At 38.7% G+C, this 21,443-nt stretch overlaps 2 protein-coding genes and 1 non-coding gene across 4 annotated transcripts; 2 read left to right on the top strand and 1 right to left on the bottom strand.

Annotated features, from left to right (window-relative positions):
- The first annotated feature begins 10,327 nt into the window (after positions 1 to 10,327).
- Positions 10,328 to 16,504, top strand: LOC104248218 (heterogeneous nuclear ribonucleoprotein 1-like). The gene is made up of 4 exons (XM_009804433.2): positions 10,328 to 10,951; positions 11,472 to 11,697; positions 11,806 to 12,931; positions 15,986 to 16,504. The coding sequence occupies exons 2-4, from the start codon at positions 11,476 to 11,478 to the stop codon at positions 15,997 to 15,999; spliced, it is 1,362 nt and encodes a 453-aa protein (XP_009802735.1). The 5' UTR covers positions 10,328 to 10,951; positions 11,472 to 11,475; the 3' UTR covers positions 16,000 to 16,504.
- A 653-nt stretch (positions 16,505 to 17,157) lies between these two features.
- On the top strand, positions 17,158 to 17,238 carry TRNAL-CAG (transfer RNA leucine (anticodon CAG)). Its single transcript has one exon. It is a non-coding gene; the product is annotated as a tRNA-Leu (tRNA).
- A 2,297-nt stretch (positions 17,239 to 19,535) lies between these two features.
- LOC104248220 (fasciclin-like arabinogalactan protein 7) lies at positions 19,536 to 21,245 on the bottom strand. 2 transcript variants are annotated; one of them, XM_009804435.2, is made up of 2 exons: positions 21,172 to 21,245; positions 19,536 to 20,408 (listed from the first exon to the last, which is right to left on the bottom strand). In XM_009804435.2, the coding sequence occupies exon 2, from the start codon at positions 20,388 to 20,390 to the stop codon at positions 19,623 to 19,625; it is 768 nt and encodes a 255-aa protein (XP_009802737.1). In that variant the 5' UTR covers positions 20,391 to 20,408; positions 21,172 to 21,245; the 3' UTR covers positions 19,536 to 19,622. The 2 variants fall into 2 exon arrangements, with proteins under 2 accessions (XP_009802737.1, XP_009802738.1); XM_009804436.2 differs by having other exon boundaries at positions 20,970 to 21,236.
- Positions 21,246 to 21,443: the final 198 nt, after the last annotated feature.

The raw sequence follows: 21,443 nt of genomic DNA, 5'->3' as shown, positions 1-21,443 counted from the left end.
GCAAGCCTCGAGGATGTTGCTGAATTGAGGCTGGCACTGCCTGGGGAAGAGATGGTTCCCAAATCGGCCAAGGACAAGAAGAGGAGAAGGGCCTTGCCTTCTGATTCCCCGAAACCTAAGAAGAACAAAGCTCGTAAGCCGAAGGTCGACTCCACCGCTTTATTTGTCAAAGTGGCCCAAAAGTTACGAGATGAAGAAGAGGTGGGCGAAGATGCTGGTTGTGAGCTGGTTCCTCGAAAGAGGGGGAGCGTTGCTCCAAAAATAGCTGGGCCGATGATGGTCTAGGAGACTCATCCTCGGATTGAGAAGATCTCGGAAGCTACTCCGAGCAAAGTCCCCGAGCCATCGGAGGGCGAGGATATTTCCTACCGTGATGAACAAACAGTAAGTTTGCCCGAAAAGACCAGTAGTAGGGCTCTTCAAAAGGGAGAGAATGCCCCAAATGACTTGCTTGGGGAAATCACTATTGATGATACGCCGCCCAGCCCTGAATTTTCTAAAGGGCAATTCTGGGAGGCTTGATCTATAGATACCCTCGATATGGGAATGACCCACGATGGGGAGGACATATTCCACGACTACCTCACAGGGGTCGATGATGTTTCTGACCTAGATGCGACGATGGTTTTTGACGAGGCCCATCGTATCCTGAATTAGGTAAACTTTATTCCCTGTTATCACGTTTGCTTTTATTTCCTTCTTGCTGATTTCTTTCCTTTCTATGTAAGTTGTGGTGTTTCATTAGGAAGGGTTACCAAGTCCCAAGACGAGCTGAACCAGTGTGAGGCCGATCTCAAGAATCTTACTGAGGAGATAGACGCCCTCAAATGCCTCTACGTGAAGAAAGATAGGAGATCAGGGACCTCTGAGCAGACTTAGCCCAGGCTCGTAAGGAAGAGGCCGAGCTAGATTGCAAATAACTACCCTTATTGAAAGAGTCCGGTCTCGAATCAACTGTGGAGGGCAATACTTCAATGTCTTAGTTGTAGCAAAAGCTGGAGAGGATAGAGCTGCTCCAAGGGGAGGTCGATCAGATCAAAGTCGACTGTGATCGGTGGAAGGAGAACATGGACCGCCTTGCTATGGAGAAAGAGGTTGCCATGGACAAATTTTCATCGACTGAGGTCCAACTTCAGGGCGTCAAAGAGAAACGTTCAGCCTAGGCCAAAGGGATCAAAGAGCTCGAGGTCGAGCTTGCTGAGGCCAAGTCGGAGGTCGAGAAGGCAAAGATCAGCGGCTGACAAGTCCATAGCCATGTATTTGGATGATGTCGAGGCTACTCAAACGCAGCTAAGGGAGGCTTCCGATCGAGAACAACGGAGCAATGACTTAGCAAAGTGTCAATCCTGAAGGAAGACCCTTGAGGGAATCCATGCTCGAGGTTTCGACCTCTCTAAGGAGATAGCTCAAGCTAAGGCGCTTGAAGCTGATGCCAGGTTTCTTGTCTCCTCTGATGATGACGACGATGATGAAGGTAGCCAAGGCGGGTCCGAAAATGATAAGAGGGCCAAAGGAGAAGCTCCCCCCGAGGGAAAAACCAGCCCCGTGCATCATTATGGTTTTTTATTTTTCCTTTTCTTTTTGTAAGACCCCCGTCGGTCTTCTATACATATTTTTGCCCGTATATATATAAAGGAAAGTTTTTCTTGAATGTCTTCTCAATCATTATAAACATGTTTTTTGCCTTGTAAAATGTTTAGCACAATCTTATGCTTTGATCGGTGCGTGCAAGACTTTGGTTTTGGGTGGCTTCCTCGAAGTCACCGTGGTTGAGTTCGAATAAGGTCTGAACTTAAGGCATAGGCCCTTAAGGGTTTGTGTCAAATAACGGTGAGTCCCCGAGCCATAGTCAAGTTATTTTTTATTTGGGCTCGGGATAGTCGAACCTTGGGCTCGGACGGAGTGAGAACAAGATCTCGAACTCTATGTGTATTGGCCCTTAGGCTCTTTAGGTCGGGCCGATATAGCTTCTAAAAGATGGCTATTATTCCCCTCTTTCGGCTTAAAATACTTAGTAAATTTTTCTTTATGCCTTAGCATGTATTTTTGTTATCCGTTTGTTTTTTTGAGGGTTCAATGTTGATTGAAACCCCTCTGCTTTTTGTACCTTAACATGTTTGTGTTAAGATAATTTGATACCTCTTAAGGTTTTTGAGGGGTGATTTTATCGAAGCCCTTTTGATTATTTGCCGAAGGTAGCCTTTTTTATTGATTTTTCAAAGATTTCGAAGGCCTATTTTTATTGTGGGATTCGGACGTCTCCGAGCCGCATGAATTTGGTTGTAGCCTTTGGGTATGCCTCTTGGGCTTATTCCCCCATAATTCGAAGTATTAGTTCCCGAGAATGATGGTCTTGGCCTATAGATCGAGGGGTGCCTCTTTGAGGTCTTATGAATTCGAGTTTAAATAACTCGAATATGTCGATTGATGATAGTCCCCGAGTGTTCGAGGTATATTTGTGCTTGGCCCTTAAGCAATTTCTCACAAAATCATAAGTACGGAGCTCGTATAGTAGAAAGTTTTCTTTGAGATACAAGATGTTTGATGTAGAAAGAATGCTTCTTTGAATAATTTACACATGCATACATGTTTTTCCATCGGGATTCGACTAATCTATATGGACACGGTTCATTCGACTGTTTGGCCCATTACAAAGTTTCCCTATCAAGACCTTTTTTTACATGAAGTAGTTTCCTCAAAAATGTAACATCCGAGGGTGATGCCACCCAGTATTCGAGGTTGGTTGCAAAGAAGGCTTGGATACTGTTGAATTTTTCTTAGGTAGCACATAATTGTTCCCTCATTAAAAACCTCGCCGGAAAAACTCATTTGGGATAAAAACTGATCTAAGGGAAAAAGAGTGCAATGCGTGCTTTAAAACCTAAGGTCCTCATGTTGGCAAGTTTCTCGATGTCTTTGACTGAATACCTGCAATAAATTAGTATCAAATATAAATGGAAAGGGTGGGAGTCATACCTTAGCAATAATACTGTTTGAGGAGCGATACATTCCAATTATTTGGCAATTGTTCGCCCTTCATTGTGCCGAGTTTGTAAGATCCCTTTCCGATAATACCGAGGACCCGATATGGTCCTTCCCAATTTAGACCTAGTTTCCCTTCATTTTGGTCTCCAATGTTGAGGGTGACTTTTCTCAGAACTAAGTCCCTGATTCCGAAGTGGCGAAGGTTGATTCTTCTATTATAATATCTCTCGATTATTTGCTTTTGCGCAACCATCCGAATGAGCACAACTTCTCGTTTTTCATCCAATAGCTTGAGGCTAGTATTCATAGCCTCGTGATTTGATTCTTCCGTTGTATATCAAAATCCGGTGCTAGCTTCCCTGACTTCGTCCGGAATCAAGGCCTCGGAGCCATATACTAAGGAGAACGGGGTTGCCCCCGTACTGGACTTCGATGTTGTTCGATATGCCCAAAGGACTTCGAGTAACATTTCTCTCCATTTCCCCTTAGCATCGTTTAACCTTTTCTTTAAGTTTTGAATGATAGTCTTGTTCATTGATTCAGCTTGTTCGTTACCACTAGGATTGTACGGTGTTGATAATATCCTTTTTATTTTGTGCTCCTCGAGGAATTTCGTTACCTTGCTGCCGATAGATTATTTTCCATTATCACACACTATTTCGGCAGGTATCCCAAATCAATATATGATGTGATCCCAGATGAAGTCTCTAACCTCTTTCTCTCTTACTTTCTCGATCGCCTGTGCTTCAACCCATTTAGAGAAATAGTCGGTCATAAATGAAATGAACTTAGATTTACCTGGGGCCGTTGGTAGAGGGCTGACGATATCCATCCCTCATTTCATGAATGGCCTCGGAGATAAGACCGAATGAAGTTGTTCTCCGGGCTGATGGATCATTGGTACAAATCTTTGACATTTATCACATTTTTTAGCAAACTCCTTAATGTCTTTTTCCATTCTATCCCAGTAGTATCCCGCTCTAATGATTTTGTGAACCAACGACTCGGCGCCGGAGTGGTTTACATAAGTGCCTTCATGGACCTCTCGTAAAACATAATCGATGTCTCCTAGTGCTAAGCATACTGCCAATGGCCTATCGAATGTCCTTCTGTATAATGTTACATCTTCATTTAATGTGAATCGAGCAGCTTTGGTTCGTAAGTCCCTCGACTCTTTAAGGTCCGATGGAAGCTTTCCATTCTTCAAATATTCAATATATTTATTCCTACAATCCCAGGTCAATCTTGTAGAGTTTATCTCAACATGACCTTCCTCGATCACAAATCTCAAAAGTTGAACGACGGTCCCCGAGTTGATATCATCTTCCTCGACTGATGACCCCGGATTTGGAAGTGCATCGGCCTCACTATTTTGTTCTCGAGGTACATGCTGTAAAGTCCATTCCTTGAAACAGTGCAAAGTTACCTACAGCTTGTCCAAATACCTTTTCATTCTATCCTCCGAACTTCGAAGGTTTTGTTTACCTGGTTCACCTCCAGTAAAGAGTCACACTTGGCTTCAATGATGTCTACTCCCAAGATTTTAGCTATCTCGAGACCTATAATCATGGCCTTGTATTCGGCCTCATTGTTAGTCAACGCAGAAGTTTTGATAGACTGCCTAACGGTGCTACCCGTGGGCGGCTTCAAAATGATGCCTAACCCGGACCCCTTCACATTCGAGGCATCGTCTGTGAAAAGGGTCCACACCCCCGATGATGTGCCTGATTTTAACAAAAGTTCTTTTTCAACTTCGGGTACGAGGGTTGGCATGAAATCGACCACGAAATCCGCCAAAATTTGAGACTTGATGGCCGTTCGGGGTTGATACTCGTTATCGTACCTGCTAAGTTTGACGGCCCATTTGGCCAATCGGCTAGATAGTTTGGGCTTGTGCGAAATATTACTAAGTGGATAAGTGGTTAACACGCATATTGGGTGACATTGAAAGCACGTTTTTAACTTTCTAGATGCGCTTATCAGTGCAAGTGCCAATTTCTCTAAGTGTGGATATCTAGTTTCTGTTTCTCCTAAGGTTTGACTTACATAATAAACGAAAAATTATGTACCTTGCTCTTCTCAAACTAGGACACCACTTACTGTGATTTCCAATACTACCAAGTATAAGTAAAGTTTCTCATCTGCCTTTGGAGTGTGAAGCGGTGGCGGGCTCGACAGGTATCGCTTCAGTTCCTCTAATGCATGTTGACATTTCGGGGTCCATGCGAAATTGTTCTTTTTTTTAGTAGAGAGAAATATATGTGGCTTCGATCCAATGGTCTCGAGATTAATCGGCCTAAAACAGCTATCCGTCCAGTTAGTCTCTACACGACTTTATACTATCCATGACGGTGATGTCCTTGATGGACTTAATTTTATCGGGCTGATGTCGATCCCCCGATTCAACACCATGAAGCCCAGGAATTTTCCCGAATTGACCCCGAAAGCACATTTCTTGGGGTTGAGCTTCATGTTATATTTCTCAGAATCTCGAACGTTTTCTGCAAATGAGCCAAATGGTCCTATGTGCGCAGGGACTTAACTAGAATGTCATCGATATAAACTTCGATTGACTTACCTATTTGTTCTTCAAACATTTTATTTACTAGGCGTTGGTACGTAGCTCATGAGTTTTTTAGCCCGAAGGGCATTACTTTATAACAATATGTTCCATACTTGGTGATAAATGAAGTATTTTCCTAGTCTTTCAGGTTTATTTGAATTTGATTGTACACAGAGTAGGCATCGAGAAAGGTAAGGATCTCATGGCCGGTCGTGACGTCGATCATGTGATCGATGTTAGGCAGTGGAAAAGAATCTTTGGGGCATGCCTTGTTTAAATCTTTATAATCTACACATATTCTAAGTTTGTTCTCTTTTTTAGGGACTACGACTACGCTGGCTAACCATTCGGGATATTTTACCTCTCGAATAAACCCTATTTTGAGGAGTTTAGTTACCTCATCCTTTATGAATACGTGCTTTACCTCGGATTGGGGCCTTCTCTTTTGCTTCACCGGTTTGAACTTAGGGTCAAGGCTTAGTCGATGCGTTGTTATCTCCGATGGGATCCCTGTCATGTCTAAATAGGACAAAGCAAAACAATCTAAGTTATTAATAAGAAATTGAGTGAGCTTTTTCCTAAGTTCAAGGGTTAATCCCGTTCCCAGGTATACCTTTCGCTCGGGCAGGTACTCGATCAATATAACCTGTTCCAGCTCTTCGACCGTTGATTTGGTGGCGTCAGAACCTTTGGGAACAATAAAAGTTCGCGGAGTTAAAAAAATCTTCTTCTTTTTCTATCCCCTGCTTTCCTGATTCGGTTGAGGCTAGTGGTTGTGATTGTTATTTGGCTTCCTATTTATCTTTGATGCTCGGCCTTTCTAAGGTTGATGGTGTTGATATCGGTGTTAACTCATCGACCCCAAATATTTCCTTTGTGGCATGCTGCTCCCCGTATACTATTTTTACACCATCTATCGTCGGGAATTACATCATTTGGTGGATAATTGAGGGGACTGCCCTCATGTTGTGGATCCAAGGCCTCCCGAGTAGGGCATTATACCTCATGTCGCCCTCGATCGCATGGAATTTGATATCTTGAATGGTTCCAGCCACATTTACTAGCAAAATAATCTCCCCTTTAGTTATTTCACTAGCCATGTTGAAGTCATTTAAGACTCGAGCTGCGGGCACAATTTGATTTTTAGGCCGAGTTGCTCCACGACCCTCGATCGGATGATATTTTCCGAGCTACCTGGATCCACTAAAATACGCTTAACTTGAACTTTGTTTAATAAGATAGAAATTACCAGAGCGTCGTTGTGTGGTTCAAAAATGCCTTCTTCTTCGTCGTTGAATGATAATGAGCCTTCGGGCACATAATCTCAGGTTCGTTTCTCTCTGGTGATTGATACCTTAGTTCATTTGAATATGGGTCCCTGTGGAATGTCGACCCCACCGACGATCATATGAATGACATGATGTGGTTCCTCATGTTCATTTTTCATGTCGACATCCCTTTCTCTGAAATGATTCTTGGCTCGATCACTGAGTAACTCTCAAAGTTGGCCCTCATTGAATAGAAGGTATACCTCCTCTCTTCGTTGCCTTCAATCCTCGGTCTCGTGACCATGCATGCCATGATACTTGCACATCAAATTTGAGTTTCTTTGGGAAGGATCGATCTGTATGGGACTGGGTCACCTAGTATCTTTGATCCTTTCGATTGTCGATACAATGCCCGATGCGTCGATGCAAAAGTTATATTCCCATAACCAAGGTGCCTCTATAGGATCGACATGCTTATCAAAACCACTTTTGCTCATAAGTCCCCGAGAATTCTGTCCTCGATCACTTCTGCGATCGTTCCGGGCGGAATTGCATCCTGAACCATTGTTCCTTCAATTTGTAGTATATGGTTGATATCGTTCTCTGTTCGACCTTGGCTCCCTGTCGACGTCCCTCGGGGTTTTAACTGCCGACCTGTTGGGATGTACTGAACCGGAAGAGGCTCTTAATGATCGTCCTCGACCCTTATCTTCGATTGATATCGATTGTGAACATCTAACCAAGTTACAGTTGGATACTCGACCAAATTTTACTTCAACTGTCGTGATGCTATTGAACTCCGCTCGTTCAATCCTTGGGTGAAAGCTTGAACGACCCAATCATCTGTGACCGGTGTCAACTCCATGCGTTCCATTTGAAATTGGGATACGAACTCTCTCAACATTTCGTTATCCCTTTGTCTTATCTTGAAAACATCCGATTTTCTTGTTGTGACCTTTATGTCCCCGGCGTGTACCTTCACGAAAGAATCTGCTAAAATGGCAAATGAGTCGATGGAATTTGGTGGCAGGTTATGATACCAAATCATTGTTCCCTTTAATAAAGTTTCCCCAAATATTTTCAACAAAACGGACTCGATCTCATCATCATCTAAGTTATTTCCCTTTATTCCGCATGTGTATTAAGTGATGTGTTCGTTAGGATAAGTGGTCCCATTGTATTTAGGTATATCCGACATACAGAACTTCTTAGGAATGGGCTTCGGAGCCTCACTTTGAGGAAAAGGCTTCTACACGAACTTTTTTGAATTCAAATCCTTTAGGATCGGGGGTGCCCCCGGTATCTCATCAACCCGGGAGTTGTATGTTTCCACTTTTTTATCATTATCTTTGATTTTCTTCTCTCCCGACTCAATTCTTTTGGTGAGCTCCTCGAGTATTTTCATTATTGCAGGATCAATCCCTGATTCGTTGCCATTTGACCTTTCTGGCATTGGCTCAGTACGACGAGTGGTTTATGGCTCGACCACATTTGGAGTCCTATGTTAATTTTGCAATTGAGCAATAGCGGCCTGCTAAGCCTGTAGCATCTCGAATATTACCTGAAGGCTAAATCCTCCGTCTTCTCTGCCTTGTGTACCTTGGCCACCAGTTCGGCCTTCCTTGCGTATACTTCCTTCGGGATCCGCACCTAGGTTCGCATTCAAATCAACGTGCGAATTGATATCGACTGGATCGGCGACTGGTGCTCCCCCGAGATTAGCGTGTGGCACCCCAGCTCTTGGAGCAATTACATTGTCATTTTCCCCGTAAAATTTGAGACCATCATCACCATGTACGGGTGCGTTTTGTGAGTTTGACATGCTTTAACCTGAGAGCAAAAATAGTTGACAAGAACAAGTGTGAAAATAACATGTGTTATCAGGATCAACACCGAAACAATCACTATTATCCTTAGCGCCACGGTGGGCGCCAAACTGTTTACCCTGAAATTCGAGTAACAATTAAACTTATATTGTGGTTTTAAGGATATGTGATTTAATCCAGTACCAATTGATAATCAAGGAATTAAGTAAATAAATTAGAGAATAGAGTAAATCAAACCAGTATGCAAGCCAAATCTCGACCTCAACCTATGATAGTCTCGAGGTATGGATGTTCATGGTTCGGTTTGGATCGGTTTTTCCCTAAAAAGAAACCAAACCAAGTAAGTCATTTTTTTCAAATATTAGAACCAAACCAAACCAATAAAGTCGGTTTTTCTCGATTCGGTTTATGTTGGTTTTTTATTTTTTTAGGTTATTTGTCGGTTTTTTCTTGAATATAAGACATACACTACCAAACACATATTCCGGCGACCATATTTTCAATGTAACACTATCAAATCAATTGCTCTTTGAGAAATTTATTATTTACCAAGATATATTGATGATAATTGGATCAAATAGTGATGAATAATCTATGGACTCAATTAAAAATATGTTATTTTTTATCCCGAAATGGATTCTTATACTAAACAAAACTAAACTACCAATTAAACTAGAATGTAAAGGTAAAGAACTATATTAAAAGTGCAAACTATTAACATTTACCATAATTTTTTTGAAACTTTGTACAACAATATACATATATATAGGTGTAATATTAAATTTAAAATAGCTACTTCTATAGTCGGTTTGGTTCGGTTTTTTCTGATTAAAACCAAAACCAAACCAAATTTGATAAGTTTTTAAAATTCAAAACCAAAACCAAACCAAACCAAAAAGTATCGGTTTTTTGGTCGGTTTGGTTTGGTTTTCGGTTTGGTTCGATTTTTCGGGTTTTTATGAACACCCCTATCTCGAGGTGTGAGAATAGGAATAGCAAATTATAAAGCAGCTCTAATGAACAGTAAAATGAAATAGCAAGAAAGTAATGAATGTATGTATTCTTCTGAGTCAATCATGAATGATTGGATGAGATCCTCTTTATATAATTGGGGAGTCCTAAATAAGGCACACTTCTAATTATAGCAGGAAATTATATTTGACAACTGTTTAATCGTCGAAGACCAATCCATTCCGAAATTCACGCTGTGATCTTCGGCCTATTGCGGGTATCTCGCTCTTTCTATTACTGAATTATACCGGCTATCATCTCGAAGCATGCCTTCTTCTAATCTCGGTAGATGATATCTACCTTGACCTTGGAAAGGAACTTTGACCCCGAGCTCGACGTCCTGGTCTTCCAACGTGATATCACTTTTTTTATCAAAGAACTAAATCGAGTAGTCTCGATTTCCACCGTATAAAGTAAGATAATAATTTCGGAATAATTAATCCTAAAATAATTAATTCTAAAATAACTTGTTTCTTAATCAAACGATCTCAAAGTATAACATATGACAAAATTAAGTAATTTTGAATAATATCTGTCCCTCTTTTTAGTCGAAAATGAAAATTTTCCTTATTTATTCACAGCCCCTTGCATCTATCTAATCATCAAAATCAGACCAAGAAAAACTTAAAAAACTCAAACCATCTCCTCTCTTTTTCTTCCCCATTACACCAATTTTTACAGTAAGTATATATAAGGGAGGAATTAATTGGAGAACAAGCAATTCAAAAGCCAATCCTTCAGATCAAATCACACCAAATCCCTCTCTCTTCTTTCTCTCTCATTGCCCAATATACTCTCCTTCTTAACAAAAAAACATTTAAAAAAATCTAAAACCAAACAAAAAAAAAGAAGTTAAAACTTTATCAAAATCAAAACTTTAAAAGCTTGAAAGTTGAATCAATCTCCTCTTATAAACATAGTGTCTACAAAATTTTACATATTATTGTTCTCAATTTGGTCCAAAAAAAAAAACATAGTGGGAACACAAAAGTAAGAGGGTAATATAGAGGGGGCATTTTTTACTGCCTCCTCTGTAGATCTTGTTGATTTTTTCATTTGGGTATTTTAAAAAGGCAGAATCTTGATTTGGATATTTCTTATTTTTCTCAAAAGTTTTTTAAGTTTGATGAAAATTTTTCATTGTTGGGTTGCTATATGCTTGAGCTCTTACCTTTGGATTCTTGTTTGATTGATTTTTTAAGGATCAGATTCCTATTTGATTGAATCTGATAATATTTTGATCAGTTTCAGATTCTTGTCTGTTTGTGAGGCTCTCTTAATACTACTTCATAGTAAAGGTATGACCTTTACTGTTTTGCTGCTCTTTATTAATAATCTGCTTTTCATTTCATCAATGCTGTATTTTGGATTTAATTTAAGCTCTCTGTTTTTCTGCAAAATGAGTATAGTACTATGAAGAAAATGGTAGTATTTTTTTTCCTTTTTGGGGGGCTTAAAGTAGCATAATAAGTGGTGAAGTTAGAAATTGCACTAAGGGTGTTCAAATTTGAAAGAAGTGAAAAAGATTTCCCAACAAAGAGTTTTAAATATATGTTATATACCTTTAAAATCTAATATTTTATCTATATACACAGTGTAATTTTTCGATGAAGTGATTAGGACAATGTAGCTTCGCCCTTGAGCATAATTTTGAATGGAAAATGTGGAAGTTAGTTATTCAGGATTCTTGAGTTTGGTATTGTAGGAAAATGCAATCTGAGTTTGGCAAGTTATTTGTTGGTGGTTTCTAAAGTTGCATAATGTTGAATGGAAAATGTGGACATGGGTTATTGAGGATTGTTGATTTTGGTATTGTAGGAAAATGCAATCTGAGCTAGGCAAGTTATTTGTTGGTGGGATTTCATGGGACACAGACGAAGAGCGCCTAAAGGAGTATTTTAGTACTTATGGGGAGGTTATAGAAGCTGTAATTATGAAGGATAGGACAACTGGCCGTGCTCGTGGTTTTGGTTTTGTGGTCTTTGCTGATCCTGCTGTTGCTGAGAGGGTAGTTAAGGAGAGACACAACATTGATGGAAGGATGGTAAGCTGTTTTAGTTTCTCTTTAATTTATCTGAATGTGGAGTATGATGATATTGTTAAAATTTCTGACAAAATAATCCATTTGTCTTACACTGTCATAACTTAATAGGTTGAAGCAAAGAAGGCGGTTCCACGGGATGACCAGAGCACAACAAGTAGAAGCAGTACTAGTATTCATGGTTCTCCTAGTCCTGGTCTGGGTCGTACAAGAAAGCTTTTTGTTGGAGGTTTGGCGTCCACTGTTACTGAGAGCGACTTTAAGAAGTATTTTGAGCAGTTTGGAACAATTACAGATGCTGTAGTTATGTATGATCATAACACTCAAAGACCTAGAGGCTTTGGATTCATTACTTATGATTCAGAGGATGCAGTAGATAGAGTCTTGCTCAAGACTTTCCATGAGCTGAATGATAAAATGGTTGAGGTCAAGCGTGCTGTCCCTAAAGAGTTATCCCCAGGTCCTAGCCAAAGCCCGCTTGATCGGTACGGCTATGGATTAAATAGGATGAATAACTTCCTTGATAGTAGATTTAGTCCGATTGCTGGAGGTAGGAGCGCCTTTGCGCCATTTGCTTCTGGTTATGGTATCGGTCTTAACTTTGAACCAGGCCTGAACCAGGGATACGAGGGAAGTGCAAACGTTAACAGTAGTTTAAGCTATGGAGGGGGACTGAATCCATATTATAGCTCAAACAGATTTGGTGGTGGCGTTGGGTTTGATGGAGTTAATGGAGGAAACACTTTGTCCTTAAACTCAGCAACTCGCAATTTATGGGTCGATGGAGGATTGCGTAATGCAACAAACTCCCCGAGCTCTAGAAATTTTATAGTATCTGGAAGCGAGAACATTGTAGGAGGAAACTTTAACAACAGTGGAGTTTGGGGTTCATCTTCAATTTCCTCTCAAGGTGGAGGAAATGTTAGTAAAAGTGGAAATCTTGGTTATGGGAATGGTGATGACATATATGGGTTTCCAGGAGGCTATGGCGGAAATGTCAGAAAAAGTGTGGGCCCTATAACATCATATGCTGCATCTAGTGGTGGTTATGGTGTGGGGGATTTAGCTGATTTCTACGGTAGTGGTTTGGGATATGATGATCGCACTTGGCGTTCTGAGCAGGATGCAACTGGTTCTCTTGGTTATGAACTAGGCAATGGACGCTCTGACATGTCAGCTCAAAGTTCTGCAGATTATTTAGGTACTTATGGAGTTAGCAAAAGACAACCAAACAGAGGTAAGCTTCTCATTAATCATGTTGAACATTGATGCCGACATGTGATAATAAGATATGTTGTTATTGTCTTTATTGTTATTATATGATATAAGTGTCTAGCTATCTTCGTAAACATTAAGTTCTTTATGTAGAGCATGATTGTGCTTAACCTTCATCTTTAGGCTCTTTATTTTCCATAGCATGGGTCAAGAAATAATATTGACAAGTACCTAAAGAAAAGCTTGTATGTTACTGTCAAATTATGGTCATTTGAAACTAAAAGACAGAGCGGAAATTAGTTGGCCAAGTTGATCGGGAAAGCCATAAAGAAATCTTGAAATAGCGTTCCTTCTGTTACCTCGCCCTCTTAATGGTCATTTCCCATTTATTTTTGGTAAATTATGTTCATTGTTAGTTGTTGACTTATGTTTCTAGAATTCAGGTTATTCCTTTGCCTCCCTCAATCTAGATCTAACAACTAAGGATTACTTTAAGGATTATTCGGAGTTTTTTTACTTGTCCTAATTGTAATAGTTAGATGAGTATATTCTCCACTGTCCTTCAAAAGAACATTGGTTATGGTCTAAAACATATATTTAGGTAGCGTACTTTATCCAGCAAATTGCATACCTATAAATAGCCAAATTATAAGAATGTCCTTTACACCAATGATATGGATCAGTATGTGGGATCAAAGACCTAAAACATCAACAATTTTGTTAAGCATGGTAAAATAGAGTCAAGAAACCTGAAATCAATTTGGGCTATCCACAAGAAATATGAAATATCGACCAGATCACAAACAATTATCTGCATGGGAAAATAGAGGAATTTTTTCCTGAAAGAGCTGAACATGAAAGTGCTCGTATTTTGATTAACGAAAAACAATAGAGGATTTTTTTTAGACTTTTCTTGTTAGGTTTGATCAATACCAGCTCTTTCAAGTTCAGTATGTTTATTAAGTACCTTTGCCATGATTCTGTATACTCTCTTTACTCTGATGGATCAGAAGTCCTTGACATTTGTTCACCTCTCTTAGGAGTAAGGACTATAAAAGAAAAAGGGCAGCCCGGTGCACTAAGCTCCCGCTATGCGCGGGGTCCGGGGAATGATCAGACCACAAGGGTCTATTGTACATAGCCTTACCCTGTATTTCTGCAAGAGGCTGTTTCCACGGCTCGAATCTGAGAGGTCACATGACAACAACTTTACCAGTTACCCTAAGGCTCCCCTTCTTAGGAGTAAGGACTATGTATCATTTATTAAAATCCCCCTCAAACTTACCATATTGATAGAATTAAGTCATGCATTCCATGGCACTCCTCACTGTTTGAGCCTCAATCTCAAGCTAGTCAGGATCAGTTATACAACAAGACTGAGTCTTAATCTAAACAAGTAGGCATCCTATATGGATTCTTTTCCACTGTTCTCTGTTTTTTGCTAAGCGTCAGACAACTTCCTTTCATGTGATTTTAGGTCTATCTCCTTCTAACATATTATGGATATGTTGGACCTTAAAGGCCCAAATTCACTCCCATATTGCATTATCAGCCTTACAGCCGTTCTATAGAACTTGTCTTTTACTTTGATAGGTATCTTCCTATTGCATAAAACTCTGATAGCACTTCCCCGTTTCAACTATCCTATCTTAGTTTTAATTTTATCTTCTCCATTTCAACGATCCTATTTTAATTTTATTTTTATGATAGTATTCTCATTCAACTGAGTCTAGATATTTGAATTGTCTGCAGTTAAGCACCGCAATTTCGTCTAATCTCACTTCAGTTTCACTCTTCTTATGCTGGCTAACACATGATTTGGATTGAAATGTCTGGTACAACTTCTCACATCTTGTTCCACATCCTTCTTATATAACCTCTCAAGCAAACTTCTTGAAAATTGATCCTGCTGTTGGAAACAAAATTAGAGAAAGCTCGTTCATTGACAAATTTTACAAGCGGATGTCTCCGCAAATTATGCATGGAAATTTCCATTTTGGTTTCTTCAAGGCAAACTACAGATGATATCTACCTTCCATTGCTGCTTTTACCACTACCTCTTATGCAGGTCGTTTAGGCCCCTTCTATTTCATAGTAATGCTTTGCATATTGGAGGGTTGTTGCAAGTCGGGTTTGACATATCTCTTTCTCTGATTCGGTCAACTCCCCAACTTCTCCCTTCTAATTTACTGAGAATATTAGTTTCCTGAACTCCGACCTGTGCCTCCCATTATGTTCAGAACCTTTGTACTTGCTCAACTAAGCTCAATTCAAGTCAAGAGTACCATTTTCTCCATTTCAAAACCCTCGTAAAATGCAAAGAATTTAGCGGAAGTCACAAATCATCCTTTGGACCCTAATAAGTTTAGACTTGTTTGTACTTGCCAAATGGTTGTACATTGGCACGTGTGTGTCTTTAGGTCCTATTTCTGTCCTGATTTTCACCTTGGTTTTTACCTCGCTCTATGCGATGTAGTTGCAAACATGTGAGGTGGCTTCCGAGCCCGAAATGTGGGCCATTGTAGCCCCACCAACCTCAGTTACCTCGAAAATGGTCAGGTAGCCTTCCTCGTTTGTTGTTGTCTCTTCCTATACTCGTCTCGAGCACTGAGCAGTTACTTGTGATGAGAGATCAATATAATTCTTTTGCTAGAAAGGAGAAAGCTTTGTTTTTGTTAAACAGTATCCAGAGGCAGATTTCTTACTGTTCTGCTCTAAGATGATATTGTCCTTTTGTCAGTAGCCTAAGAGAATCTGGCAAGCTTTTCAGAGGAATGTAATGTTTTAAAAATCTACCCTCTCGAGCTTCTTGACTTAATTTTAATGTAGTCCTTCTCTGCTGGCAACCTCAGTGCTCTTTGATGGCAATTTCCCAGAAAAGTAATATTTGTATGATGTGAGCTTCAACCAAATAGTCTTATGCGTGTGCACTCTTAGTTCGTTTCAATTACTTGATATTCTTAATCTCTTCCCCTTCTCTCTTCTTCCTTAAAAAACATGCATGTGCATATGCAATTCGTCGCGATATGATGTCAGATTATGCTAGTCTTAATCTGCTCATGATTTATTGGTGCAGGAATTGGTGAATAGAAGAAAATATCAGAAACCAAGGGTGTTGTAGGAGGTGAATTTTTTTTTTAGCAAGTTGAATCCTGAATTTGCATATTTCATCGATTACATGAAGTTGAGAGGTTAAAGAATTGGAGTTCCTTTGTAGGGCACCTGAGTGCCTGTTTTCGGTCTTGAGATAGTACTTTGCAAGAGACTGTCTTTAAAAGGATTTTGTTTTGAGTTATATTTTAGTAATTCCCTTTTTTCCCTCGAGTGAGGTGTAAAATCGGATTGCAGCTGCAGCGATACATACAAAGGAAATATACAATTTTTTGCACAAAATTTGTATTCCATGTTTTTGCTGTAACACAGCTGCAAATTTGCAGATTCTTAGCTGCTATTGTTTTCTTTATAGTTAATTTCAACAGGATTTTCCTTTTCAATTGGTTGTATGTGAGGTTGATTTAATATGAAATATGCAGAGAGGGATACCCTATATATGAACAAATTACTACATATTCAGATTGCTTTACTTTTCTTGATATCTATATATTAGTTGTAAAAAAATTGTTGCACTGGGGAACCAATTGAAGTTATTGTTTTGAGCTTAGCTTTTGTGATTGAATGTATAAATATATTACTATTAGCTCATTTAATTGGTAATTGGCGCACATTTAACAGTTTATAACAAGTGTGAATCAATATCTTGGAGATAAGTTAAGCAGCATATTATAATTGGTTAAATTAGCTTGATAGGTGTAAAAAAGCTTTGCACTGTTAATTTTTTTTTTTCAGTTTAACATTATATTCTCAATGACTCGTTGTTGTTAATGTTGAATAGTTTAGTCATTTTAATGGATGATGAGAAGATGACCATACACATTTTGAGCAATTTCAAGATGTTGATGACAGTATGCATGGCGTGCTTTGAGCCCAAGTATGGTCTCAACGTATATTGTTCGGACTCTTTATAAATGTTGTTGGAAGTATGTCTGCACCAAAAATAGTACATATTTGAAGGATCAATACAGGTACTAAAATATTTTTGGGAAGTTTGAGCAAGATAGGTCTCGACAAAGACAATGAAAAAGAGAGTTCCCTTAAAAAAACTATCACCAAGGATGGATATGAGCTTATATAAATGCTAAACTCGTGGGTTACGTATAAGTATTAGCAACGATCTGCCTATGACATAATGTCAAGATGGCCGAGTTGGTCTAAGGCGCCAGTTTCAGGTACTGGTCCGAAAGGGCATGGGTTCGAATCCCATTCTTGACAGAAATTTTTTGTTTGGCAAAATACATAAGTTGCCACCCGAATTATGATCCAAATCCCTGTTACACACTTTCTAGGAACGAATATTACTTTACACATCCAACCTTTCCAAAGTGTATCTAAGACACACCACTTTTTTCTTAACCAGTTTTTCAGAATATGTGCAATATAACGCACCAATCAAATAGTGACACGTGTCATTTAAAAATAAAATAATTAAAATTACAATTATACCCCTCATCTAAACTACCATGGCCGTTTTCCTCCTCTCTCACCATCAAACACCATAGCTTCTTCCTCCACCTTTTACTTAATAGCAAAGCCACCATTAACTAACAAAAATACCAAAAAACACACCAAAAACTCCATCTTTTCCGCTGAAATTGAATCAAAATTTTTGAGCTCAGATCCAATTTCATTTCACTTCTGTAAAAGTTCGGCCGCTATTAACTGCCATCGCCACAAGTCAACTATTTAAAAAATCATCCATTAATAAAATTAAAGAATGTGCAAAATCTTGAGCTAAGCTTTAATGGTTGGAAAATATTTCGAAAAATTCTCGCTTCCTGAAAATTTGACTTCGCCATGGATAAAGCTCAAGTTAAGCTTCTCTACAACGAGAAGAGATATAAGAAATCGTGGTATATCTATTTGAGAAGAAGGAGATCGGGTGGTGGAGCTCAAGGAGTAGCTATGGCAGAATTTTTAAAAAGGAAGAAGATTACTCAATTTAAAATTTAAAAAAACTAAAAAAAAATTGACATCTGACACAAATTCTTCTGTTCACGCGACTCATTTGTTGGGAAAAACACGCACTATCCACGTGGGCAAAGCAGTGTGTATTAGATACACTTTGGAAAAATTGAGTGTGTAAAGTAATATTCGTTCCTAAAAAGTATGTAATAGGGATTTGGGTCATAGTTCGGGAGTAACTTATGTATTTTGCCTTTTTGTTTCAGTATTATTCTATATGTGCAATGACTTTATTTCTCTTAAATGCATGTATATTGCTTGTATTCTTGGTCATATGTTTCATAGTTTGAGATTTCAAATAGTTATTTGTCAACAATTACACAAACAAACGCCTCCGTTTCTTGTTCACGTCTAGTTCTAACCAATAAAATAGTACTACTTGTTTTTCTCTTATCCTTTATAAAGTGGTGTCAGAGTTGGGTCAAGAAAGAATACTTCCACAATGGCAAAAAATCATACTGATTACCATAAATCAATTTGTATATATTTTCTCTTTTTGTCTTCTTGAGAGTTTATTAGAAACAACCTCTCTATCTCATCAGGGTAGAAGTAAGGTCTGCATACATACTATCCTCCCTAGATCCACTTGTGGGATTATATTGGGTCGTTGTCGTTATTGTTGTTGTTGGATTTTGTTATTAATAACAAAGAAGTGTGAATAAAAAATGGTGGGAAAAGAAATGGAGGGAAGTGAAATTTTGAATGAGTTCACTTTACTAATGAACTTTGTCCCTCATTGGTAGAAGGAAAGAAAATCTTTGTGTATATATAGAGAAGCTCATCTTTTAGCTCTTAAAGAGCTAAGAAGAAGGCAAGCCTCGCACCGTCGTCACTCGGCTTCGGCTTCAGTCAAAGATTGATTGAACTTTTTGGACAAAATTCTTTTCAAATAATTAATTAATTAATTAAATTAATTAATTAAAATTCAATCCAGAATAACCCATGACCCGCGACCCACGACCCGGTCCGGTTTGGCCCGTTTTCTTTCCCGGATTATTTTAAATCCGTTTTAATTTTCCCGCAATATTTCCAACAGCTATGGCTGTTCTGAAACAGTGTCAAACCTGTTCAAACAGCTATGACTGTTCTGAAAGGTTGCAAACCTTTTAAGAAATAGTACCAAATTGGCTATAAATATTCCTTCAAATCTCAGAATATTTACTTACGAAATTTTCTAATAATCTTCTTCTTCTTCTGCACAAAAAATTCAGTGTGTTTTACAGCCTTCGAGTGGTTCGCTGTTCATCGGCGTTTTTGGTACCAACACTCCGGTGAGTTAAATCGTTCTATCCTGGGAGGATATATTCCAGAACTTCGGATACTTGAGGAGAATAATTTTCTTAGGACACAATGTGTATTCAGTGGGCTCGATTTGTTCCTATACCGTTTTCAAAATTTATTTTGAAGTTGAAATACTGTTTTCAGAATTTATTTCTACTAAATTTCTGTTTTTGTTTTCAGAAAGTTTATTATTTTATTTGTTTACGGCAATACAGATTAATAACAGTTGTACAGTAACTGTAACCAATAACAAATCTCATCCTCACATAAGATAATCAACAAAATTTTTTAAAAAAAAATGAATTTTACACCAAACCAATAAGAACATATGTGACATAAGTTAAAACAAAAGTTTACAAGAACATCAAGAATCCACCAGCAATTGCCAAGAACAAATTATTCGAAACACCCCAAGTCATCATCCTATGAGAAGATGACAGCGACGTAGAATCCGGAGATGCTACAGGTATAGCTTTTCCATTATCAGCATCAGGACTATCGGCGTCCGGGGCAATATCTACTACTGGTGCTGGTGTTGGTGGTATATCAGTCCCAAAAATTGCTTCAGGAAGTAAAACTTTATCCACCTGATAAACAGCAACCGGGTAAGTAGCACGAACCGCGCTACTAACTTTAGTATTAGTCCATCCTGAGGTAAGGTGAACGGTCCCGGACACATCAGTGAAGTTCAAAGAATATAATTCTCCTCCAGCAAATGTATAAACAGGGCTAATTTTACTAAGGTTCTTGAAATCAGCTAAACTATAGTAATGTGGCAATGCATGAAAAAGACAAAGGGATTTAAGTTGATCAGCAGTGAGGTTTGAAAGTGATGGTTTCTTGAGTTTCGAAAAGGCTGAGTCTTTAGGTACAAATAATGTGATTCCTTCTTTTGTGGTATTGGCTTGGTTTTGGAATGTATCGATGACTTTTGTCGATTCGAGGTAGTCGAGGAACGTGTGGAAAGGGCCTGTTACTGAGAGTAATTCAGCTAAGTTTGTGTATTCTGGACCTGGTGCTGGTGCAGGAGATAGATTTGGAGATCCAATTGCTTGGCCATTTACTGAAGTTGAAAGGGTTAATATCATACTAATGAATATGGGAAAAATGGAATAGTCCATTGCTGATATAAACAGACCCTGCAAGTTAAAGATCTATGGCTCAATCATTAAAATCTCAGCAAATCGAATACAAAGTTTGCATCTTTAACATGAAGGAAAAACATGGAAAATTTAGGTCAAATTCACGTGTCGTCGCTGAACTTTACTCACTGTAACAGTAGTCACAAAACTATTATTTGATAAATTTAAGGAAACTAAATTTGCGGGTCTTCCGGAAAGAGTGTCAAGGTAGAGGTAGGTGAGCGTATACTGTATCCTCCCAGACCCCACTAGTGAGATTACACTGGGTTTCTTGTTGTTACTATAAAGTAACTAAATTATGTCTGCATTGTGTTAATTCAAATACTATCATGGGACTTTACCCACTGTAACAATCAAGTTATCAAACTATTTTTTGTCAATGAATTCTCAACAGAGTATATTATCTTTCCAAGTTCAAAATGCTTGTAATTGAAGCAAAATTCGAAAACAAAAAAGAAAGAACAAAAAAAAAAAAGACAACCCGGTATACTAAGCTCTCGCTATGCGCACAGTTTGGGTAAGGGCTGGACCACAAAGGTCTATTGTACGCAACCTTACCTTGCATTTCTACCAGAGGCTGTTTCCACGGCTGAACAAAGAGGCAGATCTACCCCATACACAAATTAATAAGAGGACATAATGAAAAGAAAAAAGAAATGGTGCATAGAGGAAATAAGGGAAAGTGAAGCTGTTAGAAACAAAGAATGATCAGAGGGAAAATGCAAGGACAAATTCAAAGAGTGATAATGAGAGAACTGACCTGAGACAATAAAGCTCAGAGAAACAATAAGGATTAGGGACTAAAGGGTGTGGAACTGAAGATGCAAAGAGAGACTATATAAAGAGAAAGGTACAAAATGTAGGAGTAGAAGTTCAAGTCTTATACTTGAGATTATGATTGTTTTCACTTTTGTTGTTTCCTATTTTGAGGCCTACACAAGTCCCCACTTGACAGTAACTTTGATGACATGACTTTAAGGAAAAGAGTTTATGTGAGTTGGCCGATCTATGTCTTTTAGATTCTCAATTAAT

This window comes from Nicotiana sylvestris, chromosome 6 (assembly GCF_000393655.2).
Source record: "Nicotiana sylvestris chromosome 6, ASM39365v2, whole genome shotgun sequence".
NCBI lineage: Eukaryota > Viridiplantae > Streptophyta > Magnoliopsida > Solanales > Solanaceae > Nicotiana > Nicotiana sylvestris.
Note: the sequence above shows the minus strand (reverse complement) of the source record. Positions and strands in the feature narration are given on the sequence as shown.